Source organism: Pelobates fuscus, chromosome 1 (assembly GCF_036172605.1).
Source record: "Pelobates fuscus isolate aPelFus1 chromosome 1, aPelFus1.pri, whole genome shotgun sequence".
Lineage (NCBI taxonomy): Eukaryota > Metazoa > Chordata > Amphibia > Anura > Pelobatidae > Pelobates > Pelobates fuscus.
This window is the reverse complement of record NC_086317.1, coordinates 39937439-39962507: the sequence shown is the minus strand read 5'-3', so window position 1 is coordinate 39962507 and position 25069 is coordinate 39937439. Positions and strand designations below refer to the sequence as shown.

At 37.8% G+C, this 25069-nt stretch overlaps 1 protein-coding gene across 2 annotated transcripts in view; it reads left to right on the top strand.

The window, feature by feature from the left end:
• BACH1 (BTB domain and CNC homolog 1) overlaps positions 1-16623 on the top strand; it is a 61655-nt gene extending 45032 nt beyond the window's left edge. For both annotated transcript variants that reach the window (XM_063442928.1, XM_063442920.1), the window contains exons 2-5: positions 3910-4194; positions 5402-6763; positions 9278-9481; positions 16041-16623. In XM_063442928.1, coding sequence (XP_063298998.1) covers positions 3922-4194; positions 5402-6763; positions 9278-9481; positions 16041-16475 — 2274 coding nt within the window. In that variant the 5' untranslated portion in view covers positions 3910-3921 and the 3' untranslated portion in view covers positions 16476-16623. The remainder of the gene's footprint in view (positions 1-3909; positions 4195-5401; positions 6764-9277; positions 9482-16040) is intronic.
• Positions 16624-25069: the final 8446 nt, after the last annotated feature.

Genomic DNA, 25069 nt, shown 5'->3' with positions numbered 1-25069 from the left:
GAGAGAGCAAAGCAGCTTGAATGTAGAAGAGTGGAGTAGAAAAGTGCAAAAGGACCGTGATAGCTGGTAGCAGGAATGGGAAAGAGAGAGAGGGTGGTGGAGAGGGGGCGCAAGGCAAGACTGATGATCTTCACATTTCCAAACCATTTTATGCAGAGACAGGTCTTGTTTTGTGTTTCTTTGGTGATCAGTTTCTTCATTGTTTTTGCTGAATCTCTAGTTTAATGTTGTTAATGTACCTTCTTAGTCCTCTCGCTATTAATCCCTCTGCGAAAGGTACACTAAAGTTACCCAGACCACTTCATCAAACTGGCTAAAGTCACCTCATTCTTCAACACAATGGTTACCTATGGGGAAGCTTGGATGCATGAGCGGCAATTGCTGTGCATGCATGTCAGGTCCCCAACGCTCATCTATGAGTATTGGATTTGATGGTGTGAGGTGGAGAGTTAAGCAGCTCAGAGGGAGTTTTTGCGCTGGAAAAAGGTAGGTAAAACTTAGATTTATTTATATTCCCAACGGGAGTCGGGGGCCTGTGTAGAGCTACATATAGGGGCTCTATAGTTTAGGAATACAGGTTTGTATTTCGAACACTATAGTATTCTTAAAAAAATATTAAAAACAACAAAAAAATTTAAACCTTAACGCAACAGACAAAGAAAAAGAAAATGCTACGATAAATGTAAGCCAAGGAGTAATGGAAGAGGGTTGCCTGGTCTGATGAATCACATTTTCTTTTAGATCAGTTGGATGGCCAGGTGTGTATTTACCTGGGAAAGCAGGATGCAGTCTGGGAAGTGAACATGCTGGCAAAGGGAGTGTTACGCTCTGAGCAAAGTTCTGTTGGAAAACCTTGCGTCCTGGCATTCATGTGAATGTTGTTTCGGTTTTCTAGATTGGTGGAATGAATTGAATGTGTTATAGAAGTATTGTAGTCTTATTTCTACTTCTGTCAATATAATGAAAATATACTGATAAAGGAAGGTTTACGAATGCAAATCTTTAAGAACTCAAAGCCAGAAGATTTCTAGGAAGCCTTACCGAAGGAGCTCACTTGGCTGACGTCACTTTGGACAGACTCAGGGTAGGATAGGGGCAGCACAGAGGGGATGCATGCCACCATTTGGTGTGTGACGGCAGCTTTCTGTGTGTGCTGGCCTCAGGTGTCAATTTTGTTCCGAATTACCGAGCACAGAGCTTTGTTCTGGGCTGGGATTTATACCCCTGGCATAAGGGGTTAATCTTTGTATGTGCAGCATCTTGATATACTGTTGATTATACGAGCTCCTACAGAACTTCCTGAGAACTGGCCAAATTCTAACATTGACTTTGTTATCTCAACACAAAACCAAGGCCTGCAGCCTAACAATGCTGCACAAGGTGGAACAAAGAGTGCAGCAATTCACTTTCTCATTACCCCGAAGCAGCAGCTAAAGATCCGTTGTACCATTACAACGAGCTGAAGTAGTCATGGTGCTTAAATGGTTCTTTTAATGCTTTAAAAAAAAATGGGATTTGTGAAAAAAAAATGGTTCTTGGTGTACCCCACAGGATGTAAAAGAGAGACCCTGGGTTTACTCATTTGTCAAGTAACTAAGTATAGTAACTGAGTTCATTTTCTTTCCCTGGGTATGTAAGACCATCTTGATAACATGAACACAACACCGCATTTATTACAAAGTCATTAAACATTTCACACCCAGACTCTTCTTTGGAATTTTGTCTCTGACAGTTTTATATATTGATTTGCAAGTGTTACCATTCCCATACTGCAAATGTCATGTTGCTGACTCACCTGCTGATTCCAGCACAAAATGCTAAAGGAGCAGAGCCTGATTCTGCAGGTGGCAATAAACGAACTACTAAAATCTGCGCTAATTGTTTAAGAATTTTTCATTTTAATAATAATATAAACGGTAAAGCTTTTTGTGCTTGTATGTACAAATACATTTAATCATAAGACTTTTTTAAACCTGCCCTATAGGACCATAATGATAGAGCAGGCAGTTATTTTAGCTAACGTTCTTGGCAGGGCTGTAGAGTCGGTACACAAAACCTTTGACTATTTAATTTATGGTACCTCCGACTCCAACCCATATTATATCATATACAATTACAGTGCTGTGGAGTCCGAGTTGGAGGTTCCATGAATTGTGAAGTCGGAAATGCTGGTTTTGTGTACTCACTCTAGAGGCCTGCTTTTTACATGCCATTGATTAACACAAGACAGTTTACTTGTGTTTGTCCTTCTGCTTTGGGATATCCACTGGGATAAAAGCGTACAACAAACTGAAAAAGCAAAAGTGTTGGGTGAGTGTCCTATATTGCAGTGTGATATTTGCCACAGATTATCAGTTCAACCAGTTAGGAGGTTGGTCCTACCAGGACAAGTTTGCCTGTGCACCTTTTAGATGGTTTGTATTTGAAAAGTCTATCTCAGTGGTCTTCAACCGGTGGTCCGCAGACTGGCGCCGGTCCGCAAGAAATTATTGCCAGTCCGCGAAAGCTTTCAGCATGCTTTCACCCGGGGTGAGCTGGCCATGCTGTCTGCCTTTCTCTGGCCGGTGGGGAGTCGAAGATCTCCCTCAACGGTGCCCTGACAGTTTGTTAAGGGAGAGAGAAGGAGGTAGGACCTGGGAGACTGCAGGGCAGGAGGGGGACACGGGAGTCTGTGATCCTCCTGCGAACAGGCAGGTCGGATCATTGCCGCGCGTTACCATGGCAACGCTCCAACATAGCATTGTGCTCGCGGGATCTGCAGGCTGAAGTGCACGCGACACTATTGGACCACCAGGGATTGCAGTGATATGCCCCCTCCTTCCAGGCCAGAGGTCAGAAGGGGGGGGGCATAAAGCTTCCCTCCCTTTTTGAGTAAATAATATAAATTCCCCCCCTGATCACCCTCACACACACTACACACATACCCTTCAGCCCTCACACACAGCACCCCTCACACACATACCCTGCACCCCCTCACACACACAGTACCTCTCACACACATACCCCGCACTCCCTCACACATAACCTGCACCCCTTCACACATAACCTGTACCCTGTCACACATACTGTGCACCCCCTCACACAAACAGACACACACTGCACCCCTCACACATACCCTGCACCCCCTCACACACAAAAACTACACCCCTCACTCACACAAAGCACCCCTCACACACATTGCATCCCTCACACATACCATTGTTTTTTTTCCTGGCTGATGCCGGTCCGCGAAATATGTCTCCTATTTTCGCCGGGCCATGGGTGTTAAAAGGTTGCAGAACACTGGTCTATCCTATGCCCAGGTGTCTCACATTCGTATCTATTGCTAGCCTATTGCATGAGACATGACTCTTTTTTCCTATTACTCTTGTTCCTCTTTATTTTGTCAACTAACCCACATGAGAATTTTGCAGCTATTGTGTTACAGTAAGACACTGGGCTACTAACTGAAATATAAGCCACTTTTTTTTTTCCTTAGCATTAGATTTCTCTAGTGGCTAATTCACAAGAAAATGAAATTGGGGAGGGAGGCTAAATTGTAAAATAAATGGAGCTGGAATTATCCAAATAATAGTATAGAAAATAAACGTCCTTCTATTCTGAAGCAGAAAAAAGGTGTGTTAGTGTAGATGGTTAGGTGTTCATAAAGGGCATGTTATGGAGAGTTTATTGTTACTAAACGTTTAATTGCTTTATGTTATAGTCTATTTACTCATTAGTAAGCCAGTTAGTAACCTGTTAACCATTAATAGTAACCACACTTTTAATTGAGAGCCTCTAGTTTTTCCCATGGAAAGTGTCTTGGCTCCCTCCAGCTGTACCTTACCCATATTTGGCTGTCTACCTGCTACTAGTCTAAATATATTTATTTTCTGGTTTTTTTGTTTTGTTTTGTTTTTTTCCTTCCAGTTGCGGAGGTAAATGGAAGCATGCTTTCTGAAATCACAATCCAGGATGTCTTATAGTGAGAAAAAAGACGCACCTTTTGCTTACGAGTCTGCTGTGCACTGTAAAAATCTTCTGCTTCGTCTGAACACCCAAAGAGAACAGGGCCTTCTATGTGATGTGACCATTGTAGTGGAAGATCAGAGGTTTCAAGCTCACCGGGCCGTTCTTGCTGCTTGCAGTGATTATTTTCTGTCACACGTTGTGCAGCCGTGCAATGGTGACTTCATCATCACCTTGCCTGAAGAGGTAAGACTGATTGTCAGTTCATAATGTTTTAATCTGGAACGTGCATAGCCTACCTTCAGTGATCTTACATGCCATCATTACTCTGCCACTATTCTCTTCTGGACATGCCTCGTCTGTCTGTTTATGTTTGAAGTAATTTTGGGTTCTATAGTTTCTGTGGAGTCACTCTTACTTGAAAGTGATGCAAAAATATATAAAAAAATCATGCATTGTGCAAATTGCTAGCAAACTGTGGCACAGTGCTTCCTTTATTACTAATTAAATTGAACTTATTCTGCAGCGGTCTGTTAACAGCCACATTCACAGTTTTATCAGTTGGACAGTACGTAACGTACATCTAAGTCATCACTTTGTTGTGCACTCACCACATGTGCAACTTTAACTTAAAAGGGGGCAGTCTGATAGCGGCAACCAATTTTGCAAGCCACCTCGGCCATTGTGTTCGGGGACACAGTCACAGGACAGGGGACGTTTTTTGGTCCATAACCTCGGCAATAAACAAAAAATAAAATGTTTTCGTTAGTGGTGTACTTATTGTAGGTAATTGTGGTCCCTTGATCTTTTAGATTATTTCATTTTAAGAGACTCAGCATAAGACTCTGCATTTAATCTAATAAATGGGTACAGCGGATACACATTTCACAATTCTTGTGTTTTTTTTTTTTTGTTTTTTTTTTTTAGACCTGTATAGAAATTTGTGATGTTGCTGTGCAGTCTCTACTTACTGTGGGATGACGTTTTGGCACTACTGGTACCATAACAATTAGAGAAGGCTGTAGTAGTTATGGTGCTTAGAATGTTCTGTTAAAAATAACTTACTAACCGCTATCACAAAACAATGAATTGACTTATTGATTGTAAAGTAACATTTCATATCCTGCCAATAAACCTATCAAAATACAGAAAAAAGTTGACCGTTTTGAGCACGTTGACCACACTTGCAGCTTCCTCCCTCACCATATGTATTAATTTACATAGCTAAGAGAATACATACACATTTTATGGCAATATTTCTTCTGTAAAATATAAGCGTCTAGCTATATTGTCCTGCATCTGGTCGTTAATAAAAAATATTATATTCAACAAAGTTAGGCTTATTTGACTATGGCTTTAGAAACAATTGAATTGTGTCATAGGAAAATATCTTGTCTAGTCTATAAAATGTATTTAATACTAACTGACCATTTTCTTTTTCTTCTTTAAATAGGTAACGGTGAAAGGCTTTGGCCCTCTTCTTCAATTTGCGTACACTTCTAGACTTCTTGTCAACAAAGACAATTTATCAGACATCAGAACATGTGCAAAGATATTGGAGATCCATGACATTGAAGAAACTTGTTTCCAATTTCTCAAATTAAAATATTTGGACAACAAGCCTCAAGTAGAGCCTCAAGATTTCCCAAGAAAAAAATGTTGTAAGTCTTTTTGTCCTAAAGCAAGCCTTCAGCGTCAGCAAGACGATGGGGCTCGTCTACAAATTAATGAAGTAGAAGAACTTTGGAGAGAGGAATTTCCTGCAAATCGCAAATGTGCTACTGAGATTGAAAATCTATCTGCAGCTCCACAAAGTCCTAAAAGGCCATGTGAAACTTTATGCTTTGAGAAGGAAAATTCCCCAGGATTCTCCTCTCTCTGCCCAAAATACAGGAAGTTTCAGAAAGCTTGTAAAATTGGTCGGATTAGATCTGTAAGCACATGTTCCAGCAATCTAGAAGCTCAAAGCCCCATGTCTGTGAGGTCCACTGAGTCATCTGAGAACATTACTTTGCTGAAATCTCAGGAAAATTCAGATGATCAGTTAATCAGTATATCTCAAACTCAGCCTTCAGAAATGGAAAGGATCGAGGTAAATACACATGATTCTAATTTAACTTACCACAATCTTACATGTGTAGAAGAGAAAACATGTGCCAAATTAGTTTTTCCACCTTGTTTTACTTCGGAACCTCGTAATTTTAATTCTGTGCCTTTTCCATGTGCATATCCACCATACAGAAATGTTAACTATGTTGATATGCCTAACAACTCAAATGCAGAACTTCTACCAGAGAAGACAAACCAAGAACAAGATGACAATCGTGTTGTTGAATACTCATGCCCAAAGGTGATACCTGCATCGGACTTGTGTGTCAATGAAGAGCGGATTGTCACCACAGAACGTAGTAATGTGGAGAGAGAAGTTGCAGAACATCTTGCAAAAGGCTTTTGGCCTGACCTATATGGAAATGAATTGGCCAGTCAACCAGAGATGACGACAATGCCTACCAAAGAAACAACTAGCGAATCCAACGTGGAAAAAAGGCCTGAATGTCCATGGATAGGAATGTCCATCACTGAAAGCCAGGAAAGAACTTTTACAACACTCAACTCTGTAACCTGCCCATTCATCAGTACCTTCTCCAATGACGAAGGTACCAACATGACAGATTTAAGCAGTGAAGAATGCATCCAAAGCAAGCAGCAAGGACAGTGCCCATATGAATGTGCTATTAGTCTGGATGGAGACTCAGAAACCGACAGTGAGGAAGATAGTGTTGGATCAATCTCTGCCAAAGAACTGGAATGTGAGGTAAATATAGTAATTTCAGATTTTCTTGTAAAAAACAAGACGTACAGTCCACATTATCTGGCTACCCTAGTGTTACAAAGCTGACTAAGGTTTGACTTTTGACTTTTCTGTACTTATTTCAGCTGGGTTCTTTTGTCTCCCCTTTATAAACAAACGTTCCTGCTTAAATTACCTGGAATGTATTCAAGTCATCTCATTGTAACGATCAAAACAAATCTCATCTACACGGAGGTTTGTAACAGAGCTGATGAGATTTAATTTGGCAAACCCTCTGATTCTTCCAAAGAACAGCACCCATCAAGACAAAGATTTGTCATACCTGCTCTCTCTCCACCACATTTTGTTAACTTGAAAGATTTGAGAATATGATGTTATGTTTCAGCATTTCTGTCAGTGCTAGTAACGTTTGCAGAGAGGGATCATATAGGACAGGGATGGGCTGCCTTTTAGACAAAAAAAAGTAGCTTTTTTACGCTACCTCCAGTTAGGTAAACAATATGGTAGCGAGGGACAGGTAGAAGGCAAATATAGTCGTGTTGATTTCCTATACACAGATCTTTCACCCCTTGTGTTTTGAAGCACATGCTCATATATACTGCAAAGAATGTTTAGCAGAGTCTCTGATAATCACGGTATGCAGGTATTTAGGAAATAAAGACGTGCATTTTTTTTTTTTTAGAATAGACAAGATTCCTTATTGGAATGCTAAGAAATTATTACTAATAATCGCGATGATAATAATAAAAATAATAATGCAAAATCCCGCTGGATGTGGTCTTGTCAGAAAAGTTGCTGCTACATGTCAATGTTTGACACAAGAATAGGTTATGAAACTTTTTGTTTTCAGAAAAACAACATAACTGTTGTCATTCCGTTTCAAAGATAAGAATAGTTTTGACAGTAGTAATAAGAATTGCACATCTCGTGACCAGCATGTCTTGATGTAATTTTAGAGAGCATGAAATTGTGTCCAAAACATGTGCTTAACTACCTTGGGATTTTCCGCTGCACTGGTGGCATGGCAATAGAGATTTCATTCTTTCAAGTGATATGGTAGCATCTCAAAAGTTATACTTCTGTTGCACACATGTACACATTAGGAATGGTCAGATACCTAATATGCTATTTGGGGGTGTAGCAGCTATGCTTGCTGGTGGAGGTTGCAAACATAAAGTCATCATGTAATTTAAACTCAGGAGTGTAAAAATTAAAAAAAAAAATTAAATCTACTTGCCCAAGGGACTAAAGGAGTAGCCAGACCCATAAATTAATTTCAGTTAGAAAGATTGGGTTCACTGGAACCCAGATTCCTGGGCATAATGTCTTGCCCTCAACCCCATAGTCTCTTTTCATCCTCCATAGTGTGATATATGTGCTGGCTGTGTGTGCGTGTGCGCGCTGACTGTGTGTAGTATACATGTGTGTGAGCACTGGCTGTAATTGGTATGTGTATGTACATGCTGTCTTTGTGTAATATGTTTTGTTTTGTGCTGGCTGTTTGTGTGTGTAATGTGTGAGTTTGCTGACTGTGTGTACCGTCCAGTGGTCGGGTGATACGAGTTCCAAATCTGATTATTTTATCTGATAGGTGTATGCACTACATGTACACCTACCTCAAAGAAGAGTTAATATCCACATGATTTAAAACCACTGCCATATGGGTATGTAACAAATACTGGTCCCGAACGCAAATTATGTAACCACAAGGGACTTTACGAGACTACAGTTTTCCTTTAAGTACACCTTTCCTTGTGTGGCACTTTTTGTCCTTATTGTGTTACCTTAATCTCACGTAAGGTTTTTATATTTATGTATAGGCAAAGTTCACTTTCACAGTGACTTTGCAGTTCATTTTGCAAATTGCTGTATTACTAAACCGTTGCAGTGTTCCCTTGTTTACATATGCAGCACGTATGCACTGACTGCTTCATGGCAGGCTTTAAGTCCATGCAAATGCACTATATCAAATCGAATACAAGTAATTATAGGAATATGAACCACAGGTATAGACCATGCATGTGTACACTGAAAGACAGCAGAAGGATGGATAGGTAATTTGCATAGTTTGCTAAGTATCTGGGGGAGACCTCACCCTTTCAACAGTTAACATTAAAAAGAGAAAAATATTACTTTTTCAAAACTTTATCATACTAGGGAATATATGGCTTAATTTAACATATTTTATATGTGAAACTATAACATTTTGGGGCCATCTGACCACTAGTATGTTTTGACTTTTACCTTAAATGGTTACTTCAAACTAAAACTTTTGTTCCGAGCCGGGTAATGATGCCCCGATGACGTAGACTGGAGGAGAAATTACACTTCTGACAGCAGAGGGGTTAAACGCTGTATGTGCAAACGTGGCACATACAGAATCAGGGCACCATGACCAGTTTAAATCATTGAAGTAGTCGTGGTGTTTGGAGTAACTCTTTAATGTAGAATATTTTTTTTTATTTTATATCAGTCCATTCTCAATGTTTTTTTTTTAAATGCCGTTTTGTGTTTCAGAAACTGCCAGTGAACTCGAAAAAGATCATTTCACTTTCCCGTTACGACTTCCAATCGCTGGTGAAAACGCATAACCTCACGCCAGAACAGCTAGACTGCATTCACGACATTCGTCGGCGCAGTAAAAACAGGATTGCCGCTCAGCGCTGTCGCAAAAGAAAACTGGACTGCATTCAAAATCTGGAAACCGAGATTAGAAAGCTGGTATGCTGTGTTTTCACTATGTGTGCAATTCCATAGCTCGATTTCTGTTTTGTCTACATCTCTTGTTCTTGTGTATATCACCTTCTTAGCTTAAGACGATGAATGGAGAGCATTAACCTTTTTATAAGCACAAGGCAGCAGTGCTAGGTGAACTGAAAGGGTTACATTTGAGCTATTATCAAAAGACACAACTGTAGTTTTGCTTTAATTTTTGATATGTCAAAAGCAATCTAGATTTTTTAAACAAACGCAGATTAATAATAAGACCCTTTAAAATCCTGGTTGTTTGTCTGGTAACTTTTTCCCTCGTGGGATTAAAAGAGATTTTTAAATTTGTTGTTCTAGCCTGCGGTCACAGGAGAAGCTTTAGTGCTTTGCTGCTCTTAATTAATGGAATTTTACACCCTTGTTTAGACATACCGTATATACTCGTGTATAAGTCGATCTCATGTATAAGTCGAGTGCAGTTTTGTGACCAACAATTGTGAAATATACTATGCCTCGTGGATAAGTCGAGGGTAAAACTTGGGGCTATGAAATTCTGTGATTTTTATAATTATATACACACACACTCTGCATTATATACACACACACACTCACACAAACACACACACACTCTGCATTATATAAATACTCTGTGTGTTTGTGTGAATGCAGAGTGTGTGTTTGTATGAGTGTGTGTGTGTATATAATGCAGAGTGTGTGGGGAGGGCATTTTTATTATTTTTATTTTTTTTATTTAAATATTCTAATTTTTTATTTTAATATTATAATTATTTTTAATTGTAATATTTTGTATTACATTTTTTTTTTTTTATTATTCACATTTTTTTTTTGTCCCTGGTTGTCCAGTGGTGTGTACTGTGCAGGAGGGGGGCTGGCAGGAAGCGTTTACTTATCTTTCCTGCAGCTCCTGTCAGTTCCCTTCTCCTGCGTTCTGGTCAGCTCCCCTGTAAGTCTCGCGGTCTGCGTGCCGCGTTGCCACGGTAACCCGTGGCAACACTCTGACGCCGCGGCTCTTGCGAGATTTACAAGGGAGCTGACCAGAACGCAGGAGAAGGGAGCTGCAAGAAAGGTAAGTAAACGCTTCCTGCCAGCCCCCAACAGGACCGCCGGGCTTGTAATGAGCCCGGTGGTCCTGGTCTGTATTATGGCAATGTAAGTTGCCATAATACAGACATTGACTCAAGTATAAGTCGAGTGGGGGTTTTTCAGCACAAAAAATGTGCGGAAAAACTAGACTTATACTCGAGTATATATGGTAATTACTTTTGAAAGCAAATAATGAGTTTTTTTTTTTTGTGTGGGATGTGTGTAGTTGTTGCAGTTGCTAGTTACCCACGGTATGAGCAGTAATTTGTATTTTCAGTAGTGCTCGGTTATCTATTTTGGAATAGTTTTGCATGTAAAATAATATTTGCAATTTCAATAGCTTTACAAGTTGTAGGTTATTGAATAGGTATCACCACTTTTTGTCCAAACATGGCTGCTGAGTGGTTACATCTCCTAAATTCTCCACCAAACATTTGTATCCATTGCACTTTCTTTGATATAGCCAGTTTTAATGAGTGTGAATCGGCAAAGAAAAAGATCCTTGTTAATATTTATACAGTTTCTGTAAGATACTGCTAAACTTTAAGCTGTTTAAAGCATGTTTAGCTTGTGGAAGTTAATACCACCTTTAATCCAGAACCATCCCGATCTCACTGCTGCAGCTGCTCTGCCTGCTATCATCGCAATCATTGATCTCATGCCAGTGCAATCTTCTCTCTGTGAAAGATTTGCAGTGTTCGGCCATGCCAGTTTGGCCGTTGCAGAGTTCCGCCTGTTAGATGTTTCTCACAGTGAAGAACAGAATCCAATGTTTCTCTATGAGAGGCATCTGTAGTGTTCAGCAGTGTCGAATGTGAAGACTTCCAGTTATTGAAATTCTTTACAAAGATGTGACTATTAGGGATCGACCGATTATCGTTCGGGCTGATATTATCGGCCGATATTCTGTATTTTCGGCAACATCGGTATCGGCCTATAGAGATACCGATATTGCCGATAATACATTCCAGGACTGCCGAACCCATTACAAGCCCGTCAGTCCTGGAGGGCCCGCAGCAAGCTCTTACTTACCTTCTCAGCAGCTCCCTTCAGCTCCCCTGTGTAAATTGTGCGAGTCCCGTGGCCGACAGGCTGCGAGAGTTAAACAGGGGAGCTAAGAAGAGCTGCTGATAAGGTAAGTAAGAACTTGCTGGGCCCCCTCTGCACAGTCCATGCCACTGGACCACCAGGGAATGCTATATCCCCTCTCCCTGGCCAGGTAACAAGCAGGGAAGGGGGACAATATATATATATATATATATTTTTTTTTTTTAAATCTAATAAAAAATAAATAAAATTTTTTTTAAATAAAAAATGCCTCCCCTCCTCCCCCATTTTACACAAATTACACACCTACAGAAAAACACACACACACACACTCTGTATTATACACACACACACTACACAAACACACTCTGCATTCATTATTTACACACACTACACAAACACACTGCATTCACTATACACCCACTACACAAACACACTGCATTCATTACACACACACACACACACACACACACACACACACACACTCACTCTGCATTCATTATATACACACACTGCACTGTGTGTATATAATGGATGCAGAGTGTGTGTGTGTACACTACACAAACACACACACTCTGCATTCATTATATACACACACACTACACAAACACACTGCATTCACTATACATAAACAAACACACTGCATTCACTTTACCCACACTACCCACACACTGCATTCACTTTACACACATTGCATTCACTATACACACACACTGCATTCGCTATACACACACACTGCATTCACTATACACACACACGCTGCATTCACTATACACACACTACACAAACACACACACACACACTCTGCATTCATTATACACATGCTACACAAATACACACTGCATCCACTACACACACACTACACAAACACACACAGCTCCCCTGTCTAAACACACTGCATCCACTACACATGGCTTGTATATTTTGTGCATTTACCTTTAGAAATAGTTTCGTTTTTCAAAATGGTAAATGTACAGAATATCGGTAAGTTATCGTCTATCGGCCTGAAAGTTCACAGATTATCGGTATCGGCTCTAAAAAATAAATATCGGTCTATCCCTAGTGGCTATAGTGGCTGTCTAACTGACACACTAGTGCTTCCTTAGTGACAAAGATAATCAGAGCTGTTTCTCACTAATGGCAATGCTCATATTTGTCAGACTGCAGGGACCAGGTCTTTATACTTTATATAGGCAATATCCTCAAATGCAGACATTCTTTTTGCATTCTGTTGCTATTTTCAGAACGTTGTATTGCTAGTAATGCCTCACGAGTTATTGCATGTTGCTTGACCATTTTTGCTTTTATACTTGCATTCCAGTCTGTGTGAAATAGTGCTAGATAAAGGACACTGTATACTGTATAAATCTTGTGTCCCAAAAGTTTTTATAATGGGCAAACGAATATGTAAAAAAAAATAACAATTGTGTAAATTGACATCATTTTATTTTTTACGTTTGTCTGCAAAGCAATCTATGCACAAAATTTCTGTGTTATGATTTTGTTTGTATGCTAGCTAGGCATCCCTTGCTTCAATATATGTTATGATGACATGTTTTTTTTTTAATCAGAAAGTGCTTGGTAATGAAGGGGTTAAAGGAACACTCCACACTTGGAACTGAAGTGCTTTAAGGGTTAAGAGCATAACTCCACTCTATTGCTTAATAAAAGTTATGATTTCTAGTGAAATCACCACTTTTATAAATCAGCACCAACGTTTCCCGGCTGAAATAGTCAAGTAGTAATACTTTTTTTTTTTTTTATTCAAAAAGTGCTCGGTAATGAAGGGGTTAATATTTGCTAGTGGGTGTAGCACATTGATTGATTGGATATTAACATTTATGAGTAATATATATATACAAAAAAATGTGTTTGCTTTAACATTTTAGCTGTGACATTTAGTTATTTGACATTTTATACTGCAATATGTTTGGTACTTTTTAAGATTGTGCTCCCATGATCAGCATTATTCACACACCGACATGTAACTATTTCAGTGCTATAGTTTCTGGCAAAGCGTCTCTTGCCTCTGTGACTCAGTTGGTAAAGACCGTTTAGGAATTCCATTCACACCAGAAGGCATTGTGTTTACAGTTTTGTTTCATATTGAATAAACACAGACCTGAATTCTGCTGCAATTCTTTACTCAGAAAGTTCCAACCAGCAGAGCTCAGAGCTACAACGTAAATAAAAAATGGCATCAGATTAGTATGATGGACACTAGGTAATGTTCCAATCATCCTTTGAGAACTGATGACTTCAGAAATGGGGAGGTTGCGTTTCAATTGTTTGATAAAATATGTCTGTATAAGTAAATAAGAAATTAAAAAAAATTATTATGGTGCTGCCATAAACCCCATCAGCATTATGCACTTGCTGAACTGCTCCCGGAATCAAGCAAGTACTTGGTAGTAAATACAGTGAGTCATGCAAAGTCACTGCAGACTGTTATCTTGGGTTTAAACATTGACTGGCCGATTTTGTCAAAGTTATCTGGTATGTTAGTAGCTTGCCTTGTTTCTCCCTAGTAATGACACAGATGTAGATCTATGTATTCATTAACCCGTAGATGTATTTACTCTTCCTTTTACGTTTATTATGTAGCACCTTTAGCAGTGCTTGTATTTTACAGATTACATAATCTGCAGTACTCATTGCTGACATTCAACATTTGCATGAGTTGGATTCAGACTTGATTATATGTTTCGGCAGTGTAAAGACAGACAAGTAGATGTCAGGGCAATGGGTGTAATGATGTGGAGGAGGAAATGGAAGGGACGAAGTAATGAGGCTAGATGATGAGTTGGACAGAGTTTACTTGGTTGAAACAAGGAGTGCTCAAGAAGACGATTAGATACTTTGAGGGATTTCAGAAACTTGCCTAAAATCAAGTCACAAGGCGGAATATAATTTATGATATACATTGTTTTGGTTGTAAGGTTTTAAGAGACCTTAAATGGAGCTGGCAATAGGAAACTGGATTTGGGTAAGGTCTGTAGAGGCAATTGTGTGAAGAGTATAATAGAAGATCTGGTGGTATGGAGGTGCATGGTTACATAAGGATGTAAAGAATAAGGTATTTGAAAGTAGTGCTGGTAGACCAGAGCGCTGTTGGCTTTCTACAGGGTTACATGAGCCAGACCAGTATGTTGAGGATGGTATGGACAGCAACACTTTTTTTCTTGTGGAAAAAATATTCTGAATTAAAATATCTGAGTACTGAGGAAGCAGTTGCACTGGTCCAGCTTGGTAAGGATAAGGCAGTTAATAAAGACTTTTGCTGTGAAGAATTTGATAGGTGATGGGCTTTTCTTGGAAATCAAAACAGCAGGTGGAGAAAAAGGTTGGTAATTGTTTTCCAGGAAAAAAAAAAAGAAAATGAAAGTAGACATTGCATCTAAGTTGCAAACTGAGGGTCGATAATAGGATAACATTAACTGTTTGGGATTACAAGGAATGAAATCTATTTCATACATGCCAGAAAACAGACGAAGTCCATCAGGAGTGCAGTATAGAAGTGAAGGGGAACAAGGTCCATGTATTGTGGTATATTCTGTGGAAGTGGAAATAGGGGGACAGATGAGTAATTACGACACTATCCTTGGATGATAAATGATTGATACCAGGAATAAAATGTACAATGGGTAAGTGTATCGAAGATGAGGACTGAGATTAAACAAGCAGTGTACCGTGAGCAGCGAACTGGCCAGTACAGTAGCCAGAATGTATTATTGGAAAATAAAGTTGGAGAGGAGGAAGGTATATAGTGTGTACATCACACTAAGGAAGTGTGGATAAACCGCATTACCTGAACAGTAATACTACTTTGCCAAGCAGCACTTTAATATTGTGATGGAATTAGTCAGTTTCATCAGACAAAAACAGTGTGATCTTCAGTCGGGTCGGTGTTTCCGACCAAGGGTCAGCTCTGAATTGTAGTGAGTTAAAATCGGACATTTAATGCTAAATTAGCTGATCTGGGAAAAATGTCCAGTTAGAGTCACAGACTGGATATGCTACACTTTTCAAGACTGCCCATTTTAACCTACATTTTTCAGAATTCCATTTCAAACAATTCAGAACTGAGAGAATTGTTTCCTTACTTTGCTACATGTTTAACTTTGAAATAAAAAAAAATAACAAAATACTGTTTTAAATAAGTGTTGTAAAAATAAATACATTTAAAAAAAAAAGAATACCCAAATAAAATGTAGCAGATCTGTTGCTTTACTTATTACCAGGAGGTTGAGGATACCCACAATCCAGACAATTAAAGGATTACAGATGTAAGTTCTATGAAAACAAATCAGCAAGCAATTAGCCAAATCAGACTTGATGAACTGGATCGTTTGCTAATCGTATGTTTGTTTTGCGTTTTATATTTTATTTTCTTTCATTGCTGCCGTTTGTTTCTTTCTAGCAAAATGAAAAGGAACACTTACTGAAAGAGAGAGACCAAATATTGTCTACACTAGGAGAGACCAAGCAAAACCTGTCTGGACTCTGCCAGCAAGTTTGTCTGGAGGCTGCCCTGAGTCGTGACCAAATACAAATCCTGGCAAAGTATTCCAGCTCAGAATGCCCACTTACCTTCCTAATGCCGGAAAAAGACAAAATGCTTCTGCAGTGCGAATCTGTGTTGCAAACCTGCACGGAATTTGGCAAAGGCTTACCTAGTCAAGGACCGGTCGGCCGCTCAGAAGACATCGTGGAGAGAAAGATATTGCAAAACATGGGTCCAGTACAAAGCTTAACCTCTGAAACCGCTTTGTTAGTGAAAAGCAGCTGTCAAAGCGGGATAATTGATTTTTGTCAACAAATGACTGACAAGTGCACTACTGATGAGTTACAATAACTATGTTACCATGGAAGGTAGCGACCACCATATTGTCCAAACACAAGCAATACTTTCGTTTTCTACCTTTTTTCTACATACAGGAGATACTTAAAATGTTTTCTTAGAAAAACCTGAACATCAAGTAAAGGAAAAGTAAAAAAAAAAATCGAAACCATTTCTTTTCAAAATATAACATTTATTCAAAATAGCACGGACCATCTGCAAGTATTCTGGAACTTAAGTGGACATTGATTTTTCCTCTTATCTGATTGTAAGGTACAACAAAATTTACAAGCATGCTATAAATAATGCATTGTTTCCCCTTATGCAAAAATAATGTCAGTAAATGATGTTGTGTTAAGGCCCTTGTAGAAAGCACTCCTTTTAACTGGACTCGATATTGTGGTTCATACAAAACTCTGCACAGGATGCAAGCCTTGATCTAGTTTGATATCTCATTACAATCAACAATCCTCTGTTTTTTCTAGAACAAAGCATGATTAGACTATTATAAAGCAGCCAAGGCAGAGGTACTTAAAGGTACACTCCACTGTCCAAATAAAAAAAAAAAAACTAAACACAAAATCACTGTTTAGTAGATATCCCCAATGAAAACATACATTTAATTATGCATTTTTTTTCATGGGGGGTATAAATAAAAACAGCTTGCAAAAGCTGCAGCTATCATGTCTGTATCATTTGTAAGCCTTCCCTTGTAATCAACCAGGAAGTTACAGAACCATCTTTCTAAACGACAGCTGGAGGGTGGTGTAACAAGGTTAATTTATATATGTGTCAGTTGAAATGTGAGCTTTTTATCAAATGAAAAAAAAAAAAAACAGACTCTTCACACATATATAGCACTTCAGCAAACAAAAGTGCTTCAGGGCTCTGAAGTGTCCCTTTAATTAATGGGTGAGATGTATAAAGGTTTTAATGACACTAGAGTATTTATCATAGCTGCCTGCACCCATTTTGATTTTGTAGTTGCCGATCAAGCTTCACCAATATGTTTTAAAACACACACACACAAATTGAGATTCCCACAAAATTTTATTTTTAAAGGAAAAACAAACAAACAAAAAAAACCTTTATCACAAAGTTTTATTTTGCCGTTTTTTTCCAATCTTTTTATGCTATTGTAGAACTACGTACACTCGACAAGACAAATCTTATGGGAGGCTAAAAAGCTTTGCTTCTTGTATGTATAAAATTCAAATGCAGAAACAAGACTGATAGGGACATTTTATACATCGTTTCCCTTTGTCACTATATGGTACAGAATTGCATGAATTATAGTTGGTACAAAGTGTATAAACACAATAAAAATTACAAGAACAGGTTAAAAGGTTTGTAAAGACTTAGTTGTCATCCAGATTACAGCGCTCTGCTTTCAGGGTGAGTTCTTAATCCTTATTATCTCACAGCCACCAGATGCGCAGTACAGAACTTCTATAAAGTGTTATGCGAAGTTTGTACCACTCTACTCCTTCTGCATGTAGATTATTCTTGTGAGACCAGTTTAATATTGAATATTGATTGTGTGTCCCATCCATAGTCTAACACTGTAAAATCTGAATAGGCGTGTATCCTTCAATTGTGAAACCTATGTACATAATCTTAACGTTTCTCAGTCTTATCTCTTCTCTCTCAGTGAGATATGTCTAACCTCAATTCAGCTCTTTGAATAACTACAAATGTGGCTTTTGCATGGTGCCACTCACTGCATTCCAACACTATAGGCTTATTCTTGTTAATGTATTGCTTTGGTAGGATCCCTTCAGATCTATTGCCCACTCGTGACCAGCACTGGCCTGGACTGTCATTCAAACCCAATGAACGTAATTTATTCTGGCTCTTTTTAGTATCTGTGCGGCTGTGTTGGCCAGCAATGCCTAACTGTGGGCACTGTAATTGTTCGAAAAGTACTTTTGCCTTGGTGCTCCGTCAACCTTTTTTGAGAACTCTTTAACCCCTTAAGGACCAAACTACTAGAATAAAAGGGAATTATGACATGTCACACATGTCATGTGTCCTTAAGGGGTTAAATGGGCGTACAGATGAGTAGAATACAATATAAATATATTAGTTTCATCTCTGTTTTAATCCTCAAACGGATACATCCCCCTTGGGTACATTGCAAAGTTACAGTTAATCACCGTAGTTATTAAATATATAGCTAGATATTATAATATTATGCTACCTATATGCAGAAACTGTGACTAATAGCATTAAAAAATATCTGAGATTTGTGTTTAACCACTTACCTTCGCATGCTCTTTTTGCTTGCAACAGCTGATATTTATTGCATGATAAAAAACCCTCTAATCTATAATATTGATATAGGTGTGTGTGTATATATATATATATATATATATATATATATATATACATATATATATATATATACATATATATATATATATATATAATATAGATTATAGTCAGGCAATAAATGAGGAAAATTGTATCCTGTAATCTGTTTTTATTTTTTTAAATATTATTTTAATTAGTGTGTGTTTGCAACTTTGAGTAAATCAAAGTATAAAGTTGCTATTCCCAGTTATAACTTTAGATAAAAAAAAAAAAAAAAGATATTGAAGCCTTCGACGCACACCCAGCATGCGCTGTCAGTACCCTTTCCTGATTCCAGACATAAAATAGATTCAGTTACTAAGGCATTAGGATTGCAAAATGTAAACTGTTCTGTTTCCTAGAAATGGCACTGTATTTATTTGTGTGGTTGCAGTGACATCTTTCCCCAAAAATATGTTTATCTTTGACAGTTAGAAGTCAGTAAATTTTGTTAGAAAAACAAATAAAAAATACCAACAAAAAAAAAAAACATACAAAAAACATACTTCAGAACAGCTTTGGGATAGCAAATTCACCTTATTCCAGCCCTGAAGTATTACGTTTTTTTGTTTGTGCTTGTCCCTGGGTGAAAGATGTGCATGACAAACTAACTCAACTAGAGTTATTCTTGTATTAATAATTTCTAGACAATGGAGATCGAAAAAACTGTTTTTGTCCTATAATAATTAAATATAAATGTATTTTTTTTTTTTGTTTTTTTTTTATAGAAGCAAAAGTTTGAATTGAGTACTAGCCAGATTGGATACAATTGACATCAGACACATGCTGCTTTGCAATCAGTAGTGTCTCAATGTTGATTAGATCAATGACATTTTCTCATTGCGACTACAAGGGTTGATAATGTTTACATGCTATATATATCCTAGTTAGGGTCAATCTATAAAACCATGTGTCAGTCACTGTGTGAAGCAATGAGTGGCTCTCGAAATGAACCATGGAAGCTCCCAAAAGGGGATAACCGAGCATTTAAACATTTTTTTTTTTTTTTTACTATAATTAAAATTTACTTTCTTTAATGAGGAGCAGAATAACGTTGATGCTAAAGTCGATGTTGTTGTAGAACATGTGTATATACAACAATCTCTATACATTCCCCAACTCTGAAAATTTAGTTCAACTTTATGATTGTATTTAATTCTATATCTTTGTTCTGTGGGTTGTCAGATATACAGCCGTAGAGAAGCTTCCTCAATAATGGACTTCACGTTCGGCATGATCATGCACGTCATAATGAGGCCAAGCACGCCAAATGCTTCTCATATTGAAGCACTGGATGTAGTGCTTCTCCATGAAACAACAGATTGACAGAATGCCGCACTTGCAGTGCCTGCAACATAGTTTACAAACGCATTTCAGTGAGAAGGGTTGGCTTGGTCAGAGATAACCAAATATGATCTCAGAGGAGGCGCAGCAGCTAGGAGGAGACTTGTATGGTGGTGTTTTTATTACTTTCTTTTTCTTTTCAAATGGGGGCCATGAATATACACAAAGAAAAAAAAAGCACCGGGGGGTTCAAAATGAATATATTTATTATTTATAACCTTCTTCTAATCAATCTCTAAAAAGCATTGTAGAGTTCTGCATTTGTCATTTGGAGGTAGGACACCTTAACCTATAGCAATCTTATTTACCATTATGGAGTAATGAAGCAACCCTCAAGATTTTCACAATCTATACATTTGCTAGTAATTTAGTTGCTGCAAACCGTAGCCTTAATCAAATACCTAAGTGATCTTGTGATCCACATGTTTTCGGGAAACAGAACAATGAAAGTGAATTCCTAAAACAACCATTATGGCTTAAATAAATAAATAATAAAACTTTTAAGCATAAGATACAATCCTATAAAAATGAATGAAAATATAAAACTTCTACCTCATTCCTGAATACGACCCTAATCTTCATCGATAAAACTTCATATTTACTGTTTAAACAGTAGTGCAATAAATCAGCTGCTCAGTCTTCCCCTTAAAGGTAGAAGCTGGACCGCAGAAGTGGTGGCTCATCTTTTTGGGTTATTTTAAACAAGGAGGAAAAACCAAAACAGAGGATTTCCAGCTGCCAACCAAGGGAGACTTGATAGAAACTGTGACCTTCAAAAGTGTATGGAATTCTGCGACAATATAAGGCTTGTGTTGGCAAAGGTTTATTTTCACAGTCATTAAAATGACAGCTTTAAGGAGATCACTCTCTGTCTCTCTGTCTCTCTCTCTCTCTCTCTCTCTCTCTCTCTCTCCCCCCCCCCCCAAGGTTTGAGTCCAAAACTGGACATTCCTCTGCATTTTATTTAGTGAGGCTATTGTTATGTATTGAGCACAGAAAACATGTATCAATAAAGTACCTTCTTTAGTCCTTCAGGTTTTTTCCAAGAGTGCAAGGCCCACGCCAAATAAAACACAAATATATAAAGAGAGAGTCTTTGTCTCTACTCTACGTACGTCTATTTGACAGTTTGACTTTCTCTGCAAGAGGTGACACGTTACTGGCTTTCATTTTCGGGTAGATGTGAAATCTGGACACTTAGTGCAGTTTCATTATGATTGGTGTGAAAATGGAACAGTTGCTAATTGCAAAAGAGCAAATATATAAATATTTTCCTTTGTAGTCAGAGAGAGAGAGTACGGCATGGATACTTCTCTTAGGATGACGGAAGCGTCAAGGACTTTGTTGACTTTCGGTGCAGTCTTGGTCCGATCTACTATAGGACCCCCGTGTATAACTGTCAATATTCTGCACCTTCACATTAAATCCTACTATCCATATCATAAAGGCTGTACTGCATTTTATCAGCATAATTTCTTCTCGTTTTACTCCTGAAGTTATTGATTATTCACAGTGTAATTTAAAAGAACAATATAGTGTCAGAAATAGAAATGTGTATTCCTGACACTATAGTTTTAAAGACCCTGTTAAAATGGTGTTAAACGGACCGTATTTCCGCCGCTGTGCAGGTCTCGCCGCAGATGGCCCCTCCTTGCTCTGTCTCCTCAGCTGAGATAATTAAATTCATCGATCTCAGCCAATGCTTTCCTATAAGAAAGAATTGTGAGGCTTTTGCGCATGCGTGGCAAAACGCTGCACTGCACTTATCAGCACCCCCTCATAGTGATGCATTGCATTTAAGGATCTCTATGAGGAACTTTCAGCATCTTCATGGTGAAGGTCAGCACTTACCCAGGAAGCACCTCTAGTGGACATTAGAGGTGTTACTAGGCACCAATGTGAACACTGCCTTTTCTTACATTAAAAATCCTGCAGGGACAGGCTGCAGACACCAGAACAACTACATTAAGCTGTAGTTTTTCTAGTGACTATAGTGTCTCCTTAAGGCTCATCCAACAAGGTTGAATTTGTTTTAAGGAAAGTCAGTAACATGTATTTTATTGTCTTGCTTTCCTATTTATAGAACAATAATGAAGAATATTTCTGAGCCAGAGACCCAATTCTTCTGCAAAATGTAACCATGCATGGACCTGTTGTGTTCTCTTCTTTCCTTTCCTGATAAACTCCCTTCCAAAGGGGGCTTCACTGCTTCTCCAAATCTAGAGCGCTTGATTTGCACTGATATTCAAATTATCCAGTGATGTTATCAACAGTTGTACTCTAATCTCTATGGTGTAGGCCTAGAGGACCACTTCAAAGGTCTCTCAGGTACCAGTGGAAGCATCCATACTATAGGTTTGCCATCACTCTTTTAGAACTTTTTTGGAATCTGCTGTTTCTAAATGATTTAAATATCATATCAATATTTTACCATTCTTTTTGGTTAGTCCATGTCTATTACCGTTTGTTTGTTAACAAGGTGGGTCCCAGAGAAGGTTCTTTGCAGAACAAACCTGGCCACAATACATAGACCCATTTTGTTTTGTTTTTCGTTGAATACTTTGGCATAAATAAGAAACAAAACCACCAACCAATTCACCCATGCTTAGTTCATAATGAAACATAGGCCTGCTTTGAAAAAACAGTATCTTATGATAAAGTTCACTACCTCATTTCCGAATTATTTCAGGGTGCGTAACTGATTTTACATTGAATAGTAAAAATTACTAACTTTTCGTAGTTCTCAACTCTAGATTCTTTAAGATAGGTGCTTGCTAAGTATCCACTAATATGCAATTGTATTTTTTAAATGTACCTCTTAATCGTTTATTTTACGTTGTGGTGTGATAACCACAAATGCATATGTCAGAAGATTTAATTGTTATTTTATTTTTTTCTTAATCAAATGTTTTTATGAAATACTGCAGTTGCAGGACAATATTGACAACCATTTTATTTCTTTGGGCACAATTCAAGCTAGGCTAAAGTTAAGTCTTATAAAGGATTCATATGTTTTAATTTGTATTAGTATGTATTATGTTTATAATTGACCAGCCATAGCATTACGTCTCTGAGTGAAACGATTATTGTATAATCTCTCCCCTGCACTCAAGGACTGCATGATGGCTAATTCTTATGTTTCAGGGATATAGGTACACAATACTTATGTATTTTTTGGTGTGAGTTCATTAATCATAAAGTTTATCTTCTTTTTTAATAATACTAACCTGTTCACATTTTATGAATATGAACCTTAGGAGGTATCCAACCACCCTGGACTTCTTCAATGGAATCCTATGTATCAATTAATTACACTACTGATCACATTGTGGAAAAAAAAGTAATTTATTTTGGTACCCATTGTACATTATGGATGATATGAAAGAATCCAACTGGCAGCAGGTAAAACATTCCTTCAAGTTGTTGTAGTTCCATCTTTACAGACTGAATCATTTCCTCAAATTGATTTTTAATGGAGCCAGACATGGCTTTAAACCCTCCATACCTCTTAATAGGTATAATGCTCTTTATTTATCCTTTCATCTTTTCATTTGAGCTACAGCTCAATTAACAAACTGCAATGTGCATGATACCCAGTTGCCCTGTGTCTTGTCCCATTTTATTTGATAGCAAAAAGAGCAGAAAATAATAGCTGTCATTCCATGCTTGAAGCATCCTGTGTCAAATGTGAAGATCAAGAATATAACATCGTAGATAAAGTTAAAAATAGATTAAAGTCCATCAAATTAAATTTTTAACACTTACCTGCCCCTTTATTTTAGGCCTCCCGTCAAACAGACGAACATGGATATATCTGTTCCACGATGATAATCAGTAGCCTCAAATAATTATCAATACAACAGTCTACATGTGTATTTTTAATGGCATGCTTAAAAAATGTCTTGTTAGTTCCGTTTCCTGTAAAAAAAAAAAAAAAAAAAATAATACAAAGGAATGGCCATCCAACTGAAATATTCATATATATTTTTTTATATATATAACAAGAGGAAATTCAGCTCAGTTAGATTGTTTGATAATTGGCTTCTAGGGAGAACACGGCTTTGAAGATTCTCAGTGCAGTAGGAAACGGGAGCTATATGAGTATATGGCTGCCTAATGACGGCAGGATGAATTATTATATGATGGACATGTAAACTATGGCTCTTAATGTAGGACTTAGAAGGAAAAAAGACATTGGTTTAATTGATTCTTTCTGTATTGGGAATCTAAGCGATATGAACACATTTGTGATCTGATTGATGCAAAGTGGACAGAGTTAACATTTTCTGAATTCCATTGAATTCTCCCAAGTTGATGGAACCTTCTTATTAACTAACAAGCATTATATACTATGTGACATATAGTTGTGCATCTTCATGCGTAAGCTATTTTTAATCATAGGCAAACATTTGTATGCTGTGTATTTGTGGTTTCAATTAATATTTGGCCTTTCTTTTGTAAATTCTTTTTTATAAATTCATTTTACAACAAAGCAATGAACTACTGCCTCATTTTGCTAGTAATGTAATGAGGATATATTATCTTTATTGTTGCCAGAAAATGCCAAAATGTAGCATTTTCTCTTTACTTTTTATTCTGAATGCACAATTAATGCAATAAAGATTGTACCATAACAATGTTTTGTGATTTTATTTTTTTGTCTTTGTGTTGTGTTGTGGGAACTCAACCAGGAGGATTGTGGTAGAAGGATACATCTACAATTAAAGGAAACTGTTAATTCTCTAGACATCACACCATCGAAAACTGTTTTGTTAAATGGACACTATAGTTACCAGAACAACTACAGCTTAATGTATTTGTTCTGGGAAGTAGAACCATTCCCTTCATGCTTTTTGCAGTAAACACTGTGTTTTCAGAGAAAATACAGTATTTACATTAAAGTCTAGGGATAC